This window comes from Crocodylus porosus, unplaced genomic scaffold, assembly GCF_001723895.1.
Source record: "Crocodylus porosus isolate Cpor-Errol unplaced genomic scaffold, CroPor_comp1, whole genome shotgun sequence".
Lineage (NCBI taxonomy): Eukaryota > Metazoa > Chordata > Crocodylia > Crocodylidae > Crocodylus > Crocodylus porosus.
The window spans coordinates 6,822,796-6,843,010 of record NW_017728914.1 but is presented as its reverse complement, the minus strand read 5'-3'; the positions used below and the strand labels follow the sequence as shown (position 1 = coordinate 6,843,010).

The 20,215-nt window shown below is 39.1% G+C and overlaps 1 protein-coding gene across 2 annotated transcripts in view; it reads left to right on the top strand.

The window, feature by feature from the left end:
• The window catches only part of RANBP17 (RAN binding protein 17), a 282,087-nt gene extending 265,460 nt beyond the window's left edge, over positions 1-16,627 (top strand). For both annotated transcript variants that reach the window (XM_019534844.1, XM_019534845.1), the window contains 3 exons: positions 2,392-2,490; positions 12,002-12,129; positions 15,840-16,627. In XM_019534844.1, the coding sequence (XP_019390389.1) occupies positions 2,392-2,490; positions 12,002-12,129; positions 15,840-15,936 (324 nt within the window). In that variant the 3' untranslated portion in view covers positions 15,937-16,627. The remainder of the gene's footprint in view (positions 1-2,391; positions 2,491-12,001; positions 12,130-15,839) is intronic.
• The last annotated feature ends 3,588 nt before the right edge of the window (positions 16,628-20,215 follow it).

Genomic DNA, 20,215 nt, shown 5'->3' with positions numbered 1-20,215 from the left:
TGGAGATCGTCCGGACCAGCTGACTTGAATACATCCAGTCCCTCCAGAAGCTCCCTAACTAGTTCCTCACTAACCCTTGGCCCAGGTGTGCCTCCCCTGGGGCCTGAGGGGGGTCCAGCATGGCGGGGGGGGTGGCTGTTGCGGTCCCTGCTTAGGAAGTTGGAGGCAAAGAAATCGTTAAATATGTTGTCTTCGTCGTCTGGTGTGACAACCAAATTTCCTAACGTGTCCTGCAGGGGCCCCACATTACCTGGAACTTTCTTTTTACCCCCTATGTATTTAAAGAAGGTCTTCTTATTGTCCTTAATCTGGGTAGCTAGTCCCAGTTCCATCTCTGCCTTGGCCTTCCTGACTGCCCCCTGCATCCCCGAGCAACTGCAGTATAGCCATCCCTGGTGATGTCCCCTCCTTTCCATTGGATTAAAAGTTGTTGATTTTTTTTTTTAGGGATGTGTCAATTCCATGGCAAAGTATACTATTTTATTTATTATTTACTACTGTCTTGTGTTTATGTACATCACTTTTTGAGCATGCTAAATATGTGATTAAAATAAAATCCTATCAATTAAAGCAAATTGAAGAGCTTGGCTTTCCCACATCAGACCATGCAATACTAACTTGAGAGTTTCATATAATTTTTGGATATCTGTGTTCCAAGTGATTTGTAGTGCAGAGATCCATCTTTTTCATTTAGTGAAACATGTTGTTTGACTTAGACTTGGTCAGTTATTACAGGCTGGTTTGCAGTGTGGCAGCTCTCTGGGGACTCTGTTCCTACCTACTCATTGGCCTAGAAGAAATGATTTAATGATTTTCCACATTCTCCTCATGTGTTTGGTTTTAGGGCTGGTAAATATTTTTACAGATGTGAGTCAAGTTCTTTGCTGGTGACATTTTACAAATTTTCAGTCTATTTAATCCCAGACAGAGACCTTTTAGATTCATGTGGGTTGCGCCCCATAGCATTTTGAGCTATATAATGTGTTTCTAAGACACTATGAGGCATTTTATTTTCTATCTATTTCAGTTTATGAAGGTTCTGCCAACCCAGTGTGCTGGTTGCATGTACAATCTCTATTAATGCTGTATACCTATTATAACTCTGTGCCCAACAGTAAGAGCTCCCAGCTCTCTCCTGCTGAATTTGAAATCTTATCCCATCTGCCCTACAGTACGGATCGTGTACCAAATAATTGTCACTTGTTTGGACCACTGAAGAGAGCTCCCCATGGGTAGATTTGCAGTGATGTAGAGATGCAACTAACAGTGCAGGAGTAGCTGCCACAGCACCAAAAAGCTTATTTGAAGGTGGTATCAAGCAACTTGTGACTCGCTGGAATAACTGTGTTGCAAAGTAGAGCAACTATGTAGATAAGTGATGTGGTCCAATAAATGATCGTTGGACGGAGAATGCTTTTACTTCAAAATTGCTGTTAGTTTCTGGAACGCCCTTGTAGTAATAGCCTGCAGCATTAACAGCATTTGTAGCCAGGGCAGAAAAGAACTGACAGTGCTAATAACCCTTGCAAAATTACTGATGACTGGCTCTGACAAACCAAGAGGGAAGTGAATCCCAGAGCTGAGGTTCACACACTGCAAATGTCATTTCCAATCCTTTCTTAGTTAAAGGTACCAGTGCTGAACAGTTTATATTCATAACTCTCAAAGTCCTTTATAAAGGTGAGTAAATACTGTTCTTCCACTAGACAGGTTAGGTAGCTAAGGAAATCTGCTTTCCTAGGTTCAAAGCCAAAAGCCAAAATAACCAGTACCAATTAGTACCTAGACCCCCTGACTCTTTGCTGAATCAGATTGTCTTTGCAGAAGCAGAGAGCTATTTTAGATACCTCCATTGATCACGGGTTCTGTGCTAATTCGAGAAAAGAAGTGGCCTCTGAGGTAACAAAGGTAACCTATTCAAGGTTAAAACCAGAACCGTCAGTGGTACCTCAAAATAGTTGGAACTAATGCAGAATGCAAAGCATAGGTATGGTTTAGCCATTTTCCATCTAGTTTAGAGAATTTTAGTAGTAGTAAAAACCCAGCCCTACGTAGGATGTGCTGAAGTAGTCCATCACACTCTACACAGCTTTGGAGAAAAGCAGACAAAAGGGGAAACGTGATAGCAGTTTTCTAATATTTGAAAAACTGCCATGAAGGAAAGCAGCTGCTCTCCCTTGCTGCAGAGAGCAGGACACAAAGTAGTGAGTTAAAACTGCACCAAAGTAGATGTATATTAAATCTCAGAAGAAACTTCTCTACTGGCAGAGCAGTGAAACAAGCTGCCCAGGAAAGTTTTGGAAGGTCCTCCACTAGAGGTTTTCAAGAAGAGGCCAGATACGCAATAAAGTCAAATATGCAAATTAAGGTGAAATATGTTATTTCTTCCAGATGATGTCAATTCTGATGAACACCATCATTTTTGAAGACTGCAGAAACCAATGGTCTGTGTCAAGACCACTGCTAGGACTTATACTACTCAATGAGAAGGTGAGTATTACCAAAATGCTACCAGCTTCGCTCGGTACATGCTCAATATTGTTTCTGCTCACATGGTTATAATAAATTAAGCTGATGAGAAGCTCAAAAGGAACACTACCAAGATAAATATTATATAAATCTTACTTGGATATTTAGAATGTATTTTTAATGTAATTTAATTATTACCATTCTTACTATTTATTTAATTCATTCACTTCCTTCAGCCTGGGTAGTGAAAACAATTTGGATGTCCACCCAATTTCTGCTTTTTTTATGTGTCAGCTGCCGGAGTGTCTGAATTGTTAATTATACAGGGAAAGTTCTAACTCCTGCAAAAACAAAATTAAAAACTTTCTTTTCACTGATCATTTTAAACACCTGTATTAACCCTTTGCCAGACTGTTACTATCTCTTGGTAACAAAACATGAATTTGGAGGAATAAATAATATAGCATCATCCCTTTCAGTACAGTTTTACAAATCTAACAGTAGTCATATTTTGTTATATTTCCTCTTTCTATTTACTATATTTGCTCAATAATTAACATGTGCTTTATTGAACACAGTTATGTTTGTTCATGGATAGCCAAAGGGTTTTCTCTGCCTTTACAAATTATAGCAAGGAACATTTTGTCTGAAAACATTAAAGCATCTACAAGTGTCTGTACTGAGTAGGATAAATATGAAGCCATGGGTCCTACTCCTCACAGGTTTCCATGACCCCTTCTTGTCCCTACACGAGTGGGACCACTGCTCATAGAATCCCACATTTCTAATCTCAGAATTGAAATTACTTAGCAGTTATTCCACAGAAAGAGAGAAGAATGGTATCTAGCCCATAGTTATATGTGTGTATGACAGCTTGTTTCACAAAGGGTAAATGGCCTAGTTTGCTTGATGGAAGAATCCACTCAAACTTACAGCCAAAAATTCAAATACAACTTAAGAATCACAAAACTACAATTCACCTTTTTCTTAATTTTTGCAACTCTGCCCTTCCAGCCTTAGACTGGACATAGAAACTACAAACACAGAAATTCAATTCCCGCTCCACTTAAGTAAGGCCATAGATAGGAAATGTAGCAAGAAAACCAGTTCTTCCAGTTATTCTAATTCAGCTCTTCCAGAAAGATTTGCAAAAGCAATTGCTCTTTTGGGACTTTCTCTGAACTGTATAAACTGTAACTATTAGATGTATTTCCTAAGGTTCAGATCATCTGCTTGCAGGCTGATAACCTAGACTAGAATGCATTCTCCAGTTTGTTCCTTCTGGAAGATCTGAAACTATGAATTTCAGTATGCTCTGTGTAGATTACTATGGACCAGTGTTTTTCAAACAGGGCTTTGTGATAAATTTCTAGAAGGTACGTGAGAGGAAGGACAGGGAAAGCAGAAGAAAGGAAAGGGAAATACAAATGGAAGGAAAAAATATTGAAGAACAGCTTTTCAATATTTCTTTTGTTGTTGGAGAGATTACAGTGTCCATAGCCCAGCACCATAAGAGTACTCATCACCATAATAAATTTGAAAAGGGGCATGCAGCCTAAAAAGGTTTAAGAGCCAATGATACAGACGGTTGTCTGAAAAGGAAATAATTTTGGCAAATTCATGTGAGCCAGTCTAAATATGTGCAGTTTGCTCCATATGGCAAGGCATTGCTGCTGAAGATATTGACCTGTAGTATTCTCCATACTTCACAGCTAGTTCTAACTTTATTCTGAATTGCTTTATCTCGTGGGCAGTCACAAGTGGCAGTGTATTACTGCTTTGGAGAATGAATTGTCTATACAATAAGAGGGTGCTGGGAAAAAATAAGACACTAAGATTAGCGGCAGCCGCATACATTAAAATTCAAACTGAAATCCCAGCTATGGAAGGAAACTAATAGAAGAAGAAAATATATCAAGAAGAGAAGCGCTGTCTCATCATTCACCTGTGCTGAAGGATCCAATTTTAGCCATATCCAATAGCACTGTCATTCATCTTCTTGGTGTGTTATTGTGATTTAAATCCAAGCTCTATAAGAGAGAGCAGTTCTTTTAAAATGATTGAGAGGGAATAAGGGCAAATTCAGTGTTTAGAAAAAGTTTATGACATCACAATATTATACTTTACAGATGGAAGCAATATTTCCTACTTTGGGAGGAAAACTAATCATTTTCTATCTGCTCTGAGTCACTGCATCATTATAAAACTGGGAAATAAGTAGTTTTGTGCATTCCCAATCTTGTTCAAGATGACACTTTTGTTTATATAATGCTTCTGATTTATAGCATTTAAGTATTAGCCTGACTACATATTAATTATGTGTTTTTGATGTTAGCTGCTTTAGAGTAAGAAAAAATTAAATATTTCACTTGAAGATAAAATCTTGCAGTTGTGAATCATAAGGAATCAATGTGCAACTAGCAAACTATTCTTTCTGCTGAAATTAGACTATTTCTAATGACCGTGGCACCTTTACTTAGTAGCAACTCAGTTACGTTACCTTCCCTTTTGAAAGGTAGAGGAAGGGAATGACTTCTGTCCAGTCACTTTTCAGGAAGGTTTTGCTCTGAAGATGTATAAGATGTGAAGACCCCCTTAGATTGCCTTCACCCTCTGTACCTCCAGGCTCTGTTGTGGAGGGCTATAGAAAATATAGCTGTAGTTCTGTAGCTGCAGAAATTATCTTAACTCATTCCAGCACAAAGATAGACTACTAATTGAAAATTGATTCCCTTAATTCAAGACGTGGTTGCTGTTGCTACAGTTACTGCTGGCCAGCAACCATGGTGGTCACTCATGCTGCAGTTTCTCTGCCTGGGCACTTGTTCCATTTTTGATGGAGCTTCTCCGCTCTTAAATCAGCCACATAATTCAGCTCAAGTATAAGGGAACACATTTGTCCCATGGATGCAGATGACTGTAGTTGGCATGTGCTTGTATCAACAGGAATGGCTGTGCTGGAGTGGGAAATGCATTCTAGGTGCCACAGCAGCACTACTAGGAGCCTCCCCTGGAAAGATGGTGAATCAGTAATTTTATCTCGCCTCTGTAAAGCCCTCCCCAGAGCAGTGTGGGGCAGTTCAAAAATGGCTTGTTGCATTGTTACCTCACTCCAGTAATTATACCAGGGATGCACTGAGTTGCATACATACTGTCATTCTGGCTCTTGGTGGCAGGCAAACCTACAAGAAATCCTGTCACCAGTAAGACATTAAAGCAGCTGTTCCTTCTTACTTGCTTTTAACCAAACAAAATACAGGCTTTAAAGAAGAGTTTATTGAAGAAGATGCCTAAAAAGCCTCTCCAATTTCTTTAGGGTCTAGAGAAACTCCTGAGAGACAATGTTACTGATAAACCAAGTTCATCATTTATTTGGAGGTGTGTGTACAATTAATTTTCAAACTGATGAAGACAGTTTTTAGGAAAAACTTCTTACCATCCCATATGCTGGAGGATATTAACAATGCTTCTCTTCATGACAGCCAGCTTCAAGAAACCTCTTGAGACCACTGGTCACAAATCCAACTCTTGGAAAATCTTGAAAGATTTTTTTTTTATTCTAGACCTGACCTGAATAATCTATTCCATTATCACGTTGGGGCCTCATTTCTGCATGTGCTGTTCATTGACAGATTTTCCATCAGCTGCCCTGGCTTTCTATTCATTATAAACTTTAAGGCTGTAAAACATTTTGAACATGGCTGCTTGACAAACTGCCCCCTCTTGGTGCAAGATTTCTGTCCTGTCTGGTTTTGAAACACATATTGTTTCTGTGCTTCCAATGGACAGGCATAGTCCCAACTTGGCAACCTTAAACTCTGTTGCAGGTCTTCTGTGTGCCCAGGTTGTTTGTTTTTGGACAGCAGTGTGATACACCCTGACTCCAGATGCACCCAGCTACACCTTTGAGACACACTTTCAGGGTATTCTTGCACCCTAAAATGTTCCCTTCAGCCCTGCCATCTGCTGCTTGACCACAGAAAACAGACTGAGATATTCCAAGGGCCACCTCCCTGACCTATAGCTTTATCTGCCTCACCTAGGTCTTGCCAATTCTTAGTTGAGGGGATTTTTTCCACCTAAAAGAATCACACCCTTGTCCAGTCATGTGCTCAGAAATAATAGATCCCACCTTCGAAGAGGCCTGCCTGTATGGTCAAATGCTCTGAAATCACATGTACCACTGACAGTAAGGAAGCTGTAAAAGATAACAAAAAGATGTATTATAAAAAACAAGGGAAGACATAAGAAATCAGTAACCATGTGTTGAAATACAGACAGAGATACTTGCCTTTATCTGTTCGCTTCCATTCTTCAGTAGAATTATTGGAGATCAAATATTATGCGTATAACTTCCAGCCCTCTAAGGTTATTCATTTGACCAGTCAGACACCTTAACTTAACCCACTTATTGACTGGAGAAATATTTACATTCTTTCAGACATAAACATTACTAGTCCAGTCTTCCAGTTCTAATCAAATACTCATTAGGTAGAAGGGTATTTCCCTTAAAAAGAAATTCTCCTGCTTGGGTTAGGCCCTGGCACTTCACATTGGCACCCAATATGCATAGCTATGTAAATACAAACTCTTGCATTCACTTCTCCCAACCATCTAGGCTTTCATTCCTCTACGTGTGAATAGCCTCTGTCCGTTCTATAATCTCATTCACCCTGTCTGAGTGGCTGTCATACAAAGGTATAGAACTATATCCATATCAAACACTGTAACTCCTGCAAACATACAAATAACAAACTTAGACATAGCTTATCTTTAGCTATTTAGAAACACAAATACCCTATATCAGGTAACCTAATTCAGGAAAGCATGCATGACATTCCATAAAGACCTCAAAATATTCTGGGTTTGTGATAAGATTAAAGAAGACCGTAGTTTTGATGTTTACTGGTTTCCCTCGCCAGCCATGGTTTTGCCAACCACGGTTTTGAGTCTCCACGCTTAATATTCTTTATACCATTTTGGCTACATTATGCACTTTTGAGTTACCACAGTTTTCCATGGCCACCCATCAGCCCCTCAACTGTGCCCTCCCAGGGCTGTGCATAGTGACAGTGCTTGGGGGGGCGGTGCTCACATGTGGCGGCCACTGCATATCACGCCACTTTCCTATGGCTGGTCGTGGCTCTGTGGGCTGTTGACCGTCCAATTGCGCACTGCTAAAGGCAGGCACAAAACGGCCCCATGCCATGATTCAGACAGGTGGGAGCAAGGAGGTGCTGCGATGTGCTGTGCAAGGCCAGTGGCACTTAGTGCATCCCTTCCCTTCCCCCTCCCCTGGGTAAGAGGTAACCGCACTGGGGGAGAACCCGTCATCACACCCCAGGCGTGCTCTGTCCCTGCCCACCAACATATACCCCTATGACCTGTCTAAGTACCCCTAGGAGTACGCATACCCCCAGTTGACAACCCCTGTACTAAAGGTAAATAAAAATGATTTTTATACACTGTATGTTCCTTTATTATTCATGTTCAGGTCCCTAACCCCATTTTTCCCATAAGCCTTTTGTGTTACCAACCATGGTTTTTCCAACCACGAGAACTTTCAGGAACCTAGCCCCCGTGGTTGGTGAGGGAAACCTGTATATGTTTAATTTGAAGATTGTTTGACAGGTAAGGCATTTCAGTTTGGATCTCTGTATATTTTCAATTATCTGTACAAACCCCTGCATCTATCAGACCTCTTTGAAAATCTAGGTCTAAAAGAACAGATTTATCTTGTGTTTCTGCATGTCCACGTGTTTTGGGATACACCAATGTTAGGACTTAAGTGAGTGGATCCTTCTACAGTAGTGTCTGTAAAACACTTAGAGCTGTTCTTGTCTCTGAGTGGGCGCGTCTTCACATGCATTTAGTGCACATGAATAAACTGTGGAGCTCCAGAGTTGTTTGCTTCTGGGAACACCATTCAAACAGCGTGCCCAGGAGTAATTAACCCTGAAGCAATTGGCTCCGGAGCTTATCCATGTGCACCACGTGGAATAAGTTGGCAGAAGGGTCAGCCTGCCAGCCTAGAATTGCTCCAACCAGGCTTAGTGTGCGGCAGGGGGGCTGGCTGGGACATGAGGGAGTTTTGGTGCAGGGCTAGCCGGCAGGCACCCTCCACACTGAAGCACCATCGTGCCCCAGCCAGCCAGGTCAGCATCTACGTATGTGTTGCTGCTCACAAAAAATAATTCTCAGCAGGGTAATACTTGTAAATACAAGTACTACTCTGCTGCAGAGTTCATTAGTTTTGTGTTCCCTAATAGAGGTCCATGTATAGGTGCTGAGATGTTTACTGCAGAGCTAATTAGTCAGCTCTGCAGTACAAGTCTTGTGTAGATGTTCCCAATATGTATCGAGAATTGGAATATAAAAGGGAAGTATAGTGTGTCAACCCACATCAGTGGTTTCCAAACAACTGGGTGCTTGGCCCCAGATTGATTAAACTGGACCATTCACAAAGTTATGTTCAAAGTTTAGTTAAGTTTTACTTAGCTCTACTTTTCTTAAGGTTTTATCCTGTTTTTATTTTTAGTAAAGATATTAGTGCCCTGGTGCAGATCTTGGTTCTGAAATTTGAAATAAAGGATGAAGAATTGCAGGTTCATGTACACTTTTGTGCTGCATTTTTCCTACTTTGCATCCCCATGTGCATTTTGGCCTACTGGGGGAAAGGTCATTCACCTTTTCATTGTCCTGTATGCAGCACCATCATGCTGGGGACAGAAAGAGCATCAGAATCTCTTTGGGCACTTAAGCACATGCAGGGAGCCTGCTCCGACATGCTGGAAATCCAGCATGTCAGAACAGACTTAATTAATAGAGTCTGCTGGAGCACATAAATTGATGCACTCTGGCAGCCTCGCACATCGCACATAACAGTGGCACAGTGCACCTCCACACTGAGAAAATGGTGGCAGTGCACAATGGACTAAAACATGTTCAACGTGCTTCAGTTCAAAATGCACCACCAACATTTTCTCAGCATAGAGGCACGTTGCGCAACTGATATACATGATGCAGGGGCGTTTTTAATTAGCACAGCTTGCTAATCGAAAGCACCCATCACCATGTCAGAAACACATGTAAAAATGCCCTTTGAGGCTATGTTAGTACAGAAACACTAGTTAAATCTTGGGTTCTGAAACGCAGGGATTCATCAGTACGCCTCAACTCCAATCCCAAGAAGATTAGAAAGCCTATCAAAGTCCCAGCACAAATTTTGTCAGTCTCTTTAGCTGGATTTGAACATAGGTGCTCCTATTGTAAACATAGGAAGATCAGATACAACTGAGCCTAAAAACATGGCCTGAGACAATCTCTGCCTCATGATAACTGGCACATGAAACTGCAAGACTGGTAGCAAGAATTTTTAACAAAATATAGCACATTACAGTTCGTACCATATGACTAAATAATTGCAAATGTAGTACTTGTATGTAAGAGGGGTGGGATGGTCCATACAACTATAGATTCATTAGTGTGACCACATTGGCATGTAAGACAGTGGAATAAATTTTGAAGGACAGAATAATTAAAAAGCATACACCAAAGCAGTGTGGGTTTACCAAAGTTAAGATTATGCCAGCCTTAACCCATTATCTTACTTTGAGAAGATAATTGATTATCTTCGAGAGAAGTACAGTAGATCTGACCTGTTGGCACATCAGTAATACATCTGATACAGTCCTGCAAAGGATTTATTAGTTAAAGTAGAGAAGATGGGGACTGGGAGAAGAATTGTAAGGCAGGTAAAGAACTGACTAAAGGGAAGATAACAGTGGATGGTTCCGAAAAAGGAATTATTAGGACTACTAATGGTGTTTATTAAGCATTGATCCTGAAATATCTATGTAAAGTTTTCATTAATATCTTTGGCATAAAAAAGGCATATGGTAATGAAATTTGCTGATGACAAAAAGGTGAGAGACATCACCAATACAGGGAGGCTAAAAATATTATGCAGAAAGAATTCAGTGACTTGAACTGGAATAAAATAAATGTAATAGTGCAGAATACAAAGTCAGACCCTTTAAGGATTAATTTCTGCTGTAAAAAAAGTTGCAAGTAACAGCAGAGGAGAAAAACTTTGAGTATATTAATCACATGACTATGAACCACTAATATGGAGTGGCCACACTTGTAATATAGCCATGTAAAAGGCAACTGTGATCTTGGACTATATCAGGCAGTGTGTGTCAACAGATAGTAAAGTAGCAATGCCATTTTATAAGGTACTTAATGAAAATTCTTCTGAAAAGTTGTGTGCAATTCTAGAATCACCTGTGTTCAAGAAAGATTAATTCAGCTCTATAAAAGGTTCAGGAAAAAAACTATTAAGGTGGTCAAGGGAAATGGGGGACCTATCTTACTAGAAAGGGATAATTTAGTCTGAAGGCTGAGAAGGAATGTGATTGCTGTCTATAAAATATATCAAGGTAAACACCAGGGACAAAGAAGAACCGATAGTGTTAGCACAAGAATAAGTGGGTGTAAAATGGCAATGAGTAGATGAGACATGAAATGTGGAAAAAAGTTTCTAATCATCAAAGCAGTGAATCTCTGGAACAGGCTGTGTTCCGAACAGCCTTTCAATCTGAGGACTCAGGGCCAGAAAACTTAATGTTTTTAGATGGAACTTGCTAAGCAGGGAGCCAGACTCAGTGATCCAAGAGGCCCCTTCCAATCCTGTGTTTTTATAGTTTGAGAGAATGTGTTTGTGCAGGCAGCAGAAAAGCAGTAACAGAATTTCATCTTAACCAGTGCATAAACTTGCTAGTTTCTTCTCAGCATCCCTGTCACTCGCAAGAAGGTGGGCTTCACACCTTGGTTACATTTCATGTTGAAGAGAAGAAACAAACACAGATCTGCTTCTCTTCCAGAAAAGCTTAAAATGTGAAAGGGAGGCTATCTCCATGGTTGGTCCTTAGATATACTTTCATATCTGAAACTTGTGGAGCTGCCACCTGAAGCCTAATGCATACTTCCGCAGACTAGCATCCCTTACATCTAGCCTCTAGATCAGATATCCAGCTTGTAAAGCACCACTGCAATCCCTATTTAATAAGGCCCTTTTTTTTTCTACTTGCCAGAAGGAGGAGTACTGCTTGGGGGTATGCAGTGAGGCTGCTGGACAAAGAAATGAAGGTTACTTCCTTGTAACTGGAGTTCTTTGAGGTGGATTCTGCACGTTTACGCACCCTGCCCTCTTCCCCTCTGCTTGGGGGTCCTCTTTTTAATCGCAAATAGAGAAGACAGTGGGTGGAAGGAACTGAGGCAGTCAGTGTCCCAGAATCCCCATTTATAGCCTGGCCCTCTAAACAGTCCAAGCTGCAAGGACTGGGGCACAAGAGCATTTCAGTGGGTCGTGCTGCTAAAAGCCTTTAGCAGTCCAGGTTGCACCATCACAAGCTTCTCACTGGGTGGGAATGAAAAATGGTCCCTCAAACAGCTCCATGTATAGGTGAGTAGCTTCCATTTTTTTATTTAAAACAGTTGTTCTCAAGTATTTTCTGCCTTCTAATCACAGTACTTCAGTGAATTAAGGGCAAGCTTGATTACCAGCCAGCCTGACAGCAAGCGAGAAGTCCTTAACCAGTGCTTTAGGAACCTAATGGAAGGAGTCGAACAAAACCTTTTGGTAAAGAACAGAGACAGGTAAGCTTGCAACACCATAATTGCCTTGAATGAGAAAGCTAAATAAAACCGCAGCCTGGAAAATAACATAACATTGCGGGTGTTTGAGGCTAACCTGAACTAAGATAATAGTCTACCAAATAATCGTCCTTTAAACTTAATAATTGAAGCTAGCACAGCTCATAATTATCCAGTTACTTGGTCACACAGATTTCCTTAGGTTAGTCCTAAAGGCAATGCTTGTTAAGGAATATGTGTTCCTTCCTCCTGTCAGCTATACCCTGTCCTCTGCAGAAAAAAATACCCCATTTTCTTGGGAAAGCCATTCTCTCTCTTCCTACAACTCATCATCCTCTTAACCAAAACCAATGTCATGTTCTTGCATACTGCAGAATTATTGAGACAGCCAAGTGCCACTTTGATCCCAGAGCCAACTAATGGAGGAACTACAAAAAAGGGAGACTATAAGATGGGAGCTCTTGAATATCTATACTGATATTGCTAAGCTGATTTTTGTTTAAAGAAATCACATTTGACAATGTATGCATATCCTCCTTCACTATAAAAGAATCAGTGTAATTTAAAATAGAAAAGGAGAAGCCAGCTGGATTCAGTTCACATTTGCCTTTTATTGACAGAAGTATTTACATTTCCCAAAAAAACTTTTATTCCACCAAACAAACCCTTACCATGTCACAAGAATAATCCTATGTTAGCAAGGTGTAGAAGTTCCTGGGAAGTGTTAGACAAAGTCTCAAAGGCATATGAAAGAAATAAAGCCTAAATTAATCAGCAGTTTTTATTTCTCCAATATTTTGAGTAATTGTCCCTTGTAAAACTTCCAGGACAGTTTAATTGAGAAAGTCCAAATGTGTTTCTGATTTCTTGTAGTTGGCAAGTACTGGTGTTAGGGAAAGGAGGGTTACTGGTGGAATTTGATCTCTCTTAAAATACATTTTTGTATGCATTCTGGTATCTGCAGAATTGATCATTTTCCTTTACCCCTAGCACTAAGCTTATGAACTCCACATGTGTCACTGCGGGTGTGATGGGCATGTGTTGTAGGGGAGGTTGGGGGGCATTACAGAGTCTGAAGAGACCACATATTGTAATATACAGACCACATCCATTACTGTAGAAAAGTCCACACAGTATGCATCACGTGCAGCTTCCCCCGTATGATGGAGAGGGATAGGAATCAGAGAGTCACATGCAAGAACAAGAGATGGCTACTCTGCGAATCAAGATAAGAAGCCACAGGTGGTGGGAGAAACTTGCACAGACCCAAGCTGACACACCTGCAAGCTCCATGGGGATTGATGCAACTGAATAATCCTTTTGTTTTTAAAAAAAAAATGAAGTGATTGCAGACAGTTTGTAGCTGACATCCCTAACTTCATGTCTAGCAATTACTTCAGGGGAATACCCTTAAGGAAATATTCTTTTCTAAGAAAAAAATATTCTGGTATTATAGTCATTTACTGCTGCCTTACTCATAGATTCTTAGACTTTAGAACCAAAAGAGGGGCTATTGCATCCTCCAGTCTGACCTCCTGGATATCACAAGTCATGGAATTTCACCCAGCTACCTCTGCATTGAGCCCAGTAACTTGTTTGACCCAAACACACTTTCTAGAAAGGCATCCAATGATTTGAAGATACCAGGAGATGGAGAATCATGCTATATATCCTAAGTAAAGTGTGTTTCAGGGCTGCATTATAGCTCATAACGTTCGCATTTTTAAAAAAAAATCACAACATTATCTCACCAGAGAGACCTGCAGGAGCTGAACAGACAAAGAAGCTAAACTCGCCTTTCATTTCCAGCCAAGCTGTTGGATGCATTGGCTAGGCAGTATGGAGTATATTGTGATGCTATTACCTGTGCTGTCTCTATTCTGAGATCAGAAAAAAGACTTCAGTACAAGTGCACTACACTAAATTCAGACATACGCATTTCTGAAAGCCTTTTGTATCTATAATCTGTGTAATATTCTAACATTAGGAATGTTGAGGAGTCATTTGAGGACACCCCCCTAGAGGTACTAGAATTAGAGCTAAGTATATAGCCGTCTAGAGCTGTGCAAGCAGGTATTATTTAGAAGAGTTCCCAGAAAATAGCACTTCAAATAAAACAAACTCTTTTTCACAGCAGCAGCATCCAGCTAGCTTGGAAAGGTTTTTAAGCAACCACATTATCAAAAAGTAATCTCTCATACCTGCATATTTTTATGTTTATTTTTAATATTTTAAAAGACTAAAAGAGCTGAGGTTTATTTTGGGCTCTTTTTAAGTGCTTTGTAACTCTCTGGGAAAGTCTTTTTTGATAGATTTGTGTTTAATTCTAAATGTCTAAACTGAGCAGAAATCAATTCTCATTAGCAATGAAATAGCACAATAGTAAAAAAGAAAATTACACGCACAAACAGCTTAATTGCATCCTGTATTCCCACACTGTGTGATCACCCATACCAACACCAGCTTATCACACAGCTGCTGCATGCAGCCTGCAATGAGCTGCAGAGCCTGAAGAGGAAGACATACCAGCCCCATCCTTCAGAGGGACCTCGTACAGGAAATCCTTAGATCTGCTTTGGATCTCCTACACCAGCCTGCAATCCTGCTTTGGATCTCTTACATCAGTCCACACAGATCCTTCTACAGAAATGAGCCATTAGCTATAATTCACAAGTGTTGTTCTTTCACATGTGTTGTCGTGACTTGTCTTTATTGAGCCTGTAAAACCTGACCAACTAAAAGCAAAAGAGCATAATGGCTGCAACAGGTGCAACATTAAAATAAAAAGGAAGAAGCTGCTAATCTTAGGCAGAAATATGCCTACCATTTTAAATGAGAAGTAAAGTACATTTTTGTTACTGGAAATGGATGTCTGACATGATAAATGGCAGGGAAATGTTATGTTTTAGCTAAGGATGGACTAAGGAACAGGTCAAATCTGGATCATGTTTGGGTTATCATTGGGACAGGACTCAGCTAGGATCCAGATTCAGGTGTGATACTGCTGAAATATTATGGGCTATCCCTAACACATTTTTGGACCCCTAAAAATTGTATTCTGTATATTCACCCCATCTCCCATGATTTATTTAAACAAATCAGGATCAAAAGGACCTGCCTTATTTTTATATTTTAAAAAAAAAGGTATAATATGTGAGATTCCAGTTATTCTCCCACTCTCCTACACTTGCCAACATACAGTAAAAGAGAATGTTCTACCTACACTGATAATGCAGAGAATTTGGTCTGTGCCAGAACTATAATTGTTCCCACTTCACGAGAGACAGGGTGTACTTCACCATCACTCCCTAGAAAGAATAACTGGCCTAAAATGACTTGAATTTGATGACCTTCTGGACATGTTGCAGAAGGCCATCCATCGGGGCTTTTTTTTGAGGCCTGTTCTTAGAGGCACCATAGGGTAGAAATAAACATTCCTGTTTCTTAGCTGGCTGAGATGGCTTGTTACCAAATAAGATGTTTATTTTATGCTAGATTGAATTTATATGTTGTTCAGATATGGTGTTTTTAATGCGTTGGGAAGTCACTGTTTTAAGGGTAATTAACATGGCACATAAAGGTGAGCATTTTTCCTGCTTTTAAATTGTTTGGCTTTAATTTTTCATTTTATTTTCTCGTATTGTTTATATGTAAATAAATTCACAAGTACTCAGTTTGGTTTAACTAAGCATTTTGGGTTTTCTTTTGCCTAGATTCACCCAGAACATGTCAGTCTTTCGAAGAGACATGGCAGAAGCGCTACGCAACGAAGGGGCCACAGAACCAAGCAGTTTAGATATGATGAGCTGACACTGACTTTGCGTACCAGAGCACTAATTAGAAAAGAGACTCTTAACAGTTTTGGATTTGGCCATATTGTTAGTAGATTTTGACTCTTATAGAAACTATTTTTTTTAAAAAAGCTTCTGCCTTTTTATATTTCTGGCCTAAATATAAGAATTTATTATAGTGAAGACAATGTAAAATCAGTCTTAGCTTAAAAAACATTTTCAGCCTTTCATATCAAAATTTATTATCCCTGGTTCTTTTACATTTACAAAATTGATGTAAAAACAATACGTAACCAAAGAACATAATAAATGCATGTTGCTTTTAAGCTTGTATTAGTTGATGATTCTCAGTTCCACACAAAATAGTAAATGTCCTTGAACATAAACAAAAAATCCAAGCTCGCTTTCATTCAGTTCACCTTGATCAAAACAGAGGTGGAAAGCAGTGTAATTTCTATATGAATTCCTTTGAATTAATAAAAAACATATATTTTTCTACAAAACGACTGCATGCATATGTAGACTTCATTCCCAGTGAAAAGAACAATGACAACTAAAAGAATAAAAATTAAGCCCTAAGACTGTGTGTTAGAAATCTGAAATATTACATATTATAAAATTAAAGGTAGTATTGCCACCTTTCATGAGATACAGGAAATATTTTCATTTCGCAGATGTACATGTCCAAGTGACTTTATTCCAGAAAAAAAGACAAATACTACAGTTGTTAAATGTTAAGACGTTTCTTTAAAAGAATTAAATCATCTGCCACTGGAAAAAGAAAGCAGATAGTTACAAAGACTTATATCCCATATTTAGAGTGGTATGTGGCACAATGAAGATGAAAAGATGCATCTAAAATAGAAAACTCAGCAGATTCATCTTCTCCTATTCAGGAATCGTAAAGAGTTCAATATGTGCCAAAACAAAATTCCTTCTGTACTGTAAGGCTTACGCTTAATGTTATCCACTCTGAGTTCATGTAGAACAATTAATTTCCATTGTGTGGTGGGTATGAATTATTGTGTGGGTTGATGAAATACGCAAATTAATTGGAATGAGGTTTAACAAAAATTGAACTATTTAAGCAATAAGTCAATTAGTTCATAATGTACAAAAGCTATTATGTGCAATTAGAAATTGCTGCTGTCTTTTTTACTAAGATGTAAATAATCTATTTCATGTGTTTATCATCCTTTTGTATATTTGCATAACTTGGTAACACATTTCCCACTTTCTGGATAAAAATATGAGATGGTCATTGCAGGTAGAAGAAGAGATTCAAATCAGAATTTCTGGTAGACACTTACCTATTTTTCCTGTGTGATTTCATATATTTTTCCACAAATTTTTAAATTACAAGAACTCAGTATAAGAGGCAATCAGTTAAGAAGTTTTCTACTTTCCTACTTCTAAGCTTAGCTGAGAAAAATATTATAACCTGTGGTTTAAGGGCCTGTAAATACTCAAAACACTCCAACTGTGGTTACTAAAAGCTGTGGATGCTCAGCACCTTTCAGAATTAGGCCACTTTTATTTAAGCATAATATAATTATTTAATGTTGACTAGGAGCTCAATTTTAGTTGCCCGGGTTTGAGAATTTTGTCCAAAGTGCTGATCATTATTATTCCTTAGTCATATCTAGCAACTGTCAAGTCACCTTTCTTTTCAGTCCTTAAAAGAACCTGGAATCTCCGTTATTAAGCCACAGCCTGAAAGCTGCAAAACGTGAGCTACTTCAAACAGCAGAGGTCTTCCTCTCCTTTCTCCTCACCCCCCAACTTGTCCTCTGCTTCCCTTCCCCCCCCACTCTGTGTAATATGGTTCTTACTGCCCCCCCCCAACACATACACACACACACCCTTTTTTTGGCAGTTTTGCTGTATAAACCGCATCAGTTCCCTGGAGGCTGTATATTTGCATTAAAAGGTTCAGATGAAAACTAATGATTTCTTTGACTCTCTGGTTTTCTTTTTCATACTGAGGAAATAAATATTGGTTGCCTACAATAAGTTTGTGTCCACAGATCAGTCAGTGTACTGGTTAAATTAGCTACTCTGCTGAAAGCTTAAGTTTCACATATTGAACAGGAGCACTGTGTACCCTCATAACTCAGCAGTCAGGTTTTAGGGGCTTCCTCTAATAGAAGGCTAGTGACTCCCTGGAGTATTGAAGTGTATTTCTGAAAGTTCACTTATAACACAAACATTGTTATAACTGACAAACAAAGAAGATCCTAAGGAAAGTCCTGTAAACTGGACAGACTCGATATACATATTTGAACAGCATTTCAGCCTTGGTTAACAATTGACAACCAGAACTTATTTAGAGTAGATAGCCATATAAACAGGCCTGCTTTTAGGTTTGGAAATGGATGGCATGGCAAATAGAGCTAATATTTTATGGCTCCAGCTTTTTTCTTAAGGTTCTTACTTTCAATTTTTCAAAAGGACCCTGTCAAAGCAGGTGTAGCCAGAATTTAACCTTTTCTTTTTTCTTTACCTGTTTACAAAATACATGTAATTGTTGTATTCTCCCTCCACCCCCTGAGTTCTTTAATTCCCACCTACCTGCTTTTTAAAAAAGAGAAAGTTGTGAAAACAATGGAGAATAATGTCATTGGGAAGACCAGGTTTAAGCTTCCATAATAGTCGGAAAAATTACTAGGATGGTTTCCTCTCAAGAGATCTTTGGGAATCCAACCACTTGTTTTAAAATAAACAGATCAGGACTTGAATATAGATCTGATTCTCTCCAAAATGTGTGTTTTATAGCCAGAGTGCAAAACTAGCAGTCATCTAAAGAAATCCCAGTCAAGCTTTTTCCCCAAAAAGGGAAATAAACTATCCCTTAAAGTAGCCTAGCATAGGTTGTATTGTATTTGACTGAGAGAGGCAGACAAAGCTCTCCAAGGAAAATACAAAGTTTTAATATTTTGTCCTGCTTGCATAAGAAAGCTTTGGAGAAACTCAGCCACTGGTGTATGTACACTTTATAAAATAATTCCTTAGACTTTTTAATGTTTTATTGTAGTGTGAGTTTATGGTGACAGCAAACCTTTCAAACTATAGAGGGATAACATGCTTCCTTGCCATATTAAAAAATAATGTTAGTGTAGATTTTATGTACCTGAGTTTAGATTGCTGTTAAGAGTGCTTCTTTGACAACATTCTTTTTGAGGTTTACAGAAAGCGTAATAAAATATGTAAGTTACATTTCTACAAACAAAAGCCATAACATAAGTTATTTATAAGCGTGAGATCCAAACAGTATCCCGATAAATAAACCTTAATGGATACCTGCGGCATCCACCCTAATGTAATTTGCCCAACAAAAGTGTTGAAACAAAGTCATATTTAGTAGAAAAATCTGGCAGGAACTGAGCATAGTTGTATAAAATAAGAAGAATAAAATGGACCACAGAAACAAACCATCTGGGGGTGCTGACTGCTTTGTCAGGTCCACACATTAACAAAGACCTGATGTCATACAGTCCTCTCCTTTATGGAGTAATACATTTGATGCTATATGCATAGGGTGATCACATATCTTTGTGTTTCTTAAAGTTGTTCCAAGTTAAAGGGGCATTCCCTGTTGTTTTGAAGGGAAGTGGGGATTACCCCTGATTTTAACAAAGATGGCCAGATGAGGCCTGGTAGTCTCTGCCCACTGCCTCTATCTATTCCCTTTGACTTTTGTATTTCCCTCTTCCTATCCCTGACTTTACTGTGCTCTCAAGGTTGATTTGTACAACATAGTTATGGCACCAATTAAATGGGTGCATAGTCTTGCTGCAAAATCCAAACTTTAATTTTAAAATATTGAGTCAGGCAGCCTTTACAGTTATAAAGATGAACTTCAAAATGTGTATGAATATATGAATGCATGTTTGTCTACTTGTATCTGCAGACCACCTGAATTTCATTGCTTTGAGAGAAATGCGCATTGCTCCCATTCATCTAATCTCAGTGCTGTTTAATTGGATGGTAATGTATGAAGATAGTTCAGTGTTAACTTAACTTAGCTGGCCACTTTAGTTAACACATCAGCTTGATATACTTATTCACTGCGGTAAATAATTGCAGGTACTGGGACAGGACACTGTGGAGCAAGCAGAGGCAGGTAATAATATTGTGCCAGATTTCACCCACAAACCAAGCTGTGCTCTTTGTGTATGTTCATAATAAAGACATTTGTATTGTCATCATCCAACTTCACAATTTTAAACTCCTAAATGCAATAGTTCACACATCTCCCCAGTAATGGTAAAGGCTATATGAAAACTCAGGCAAACATC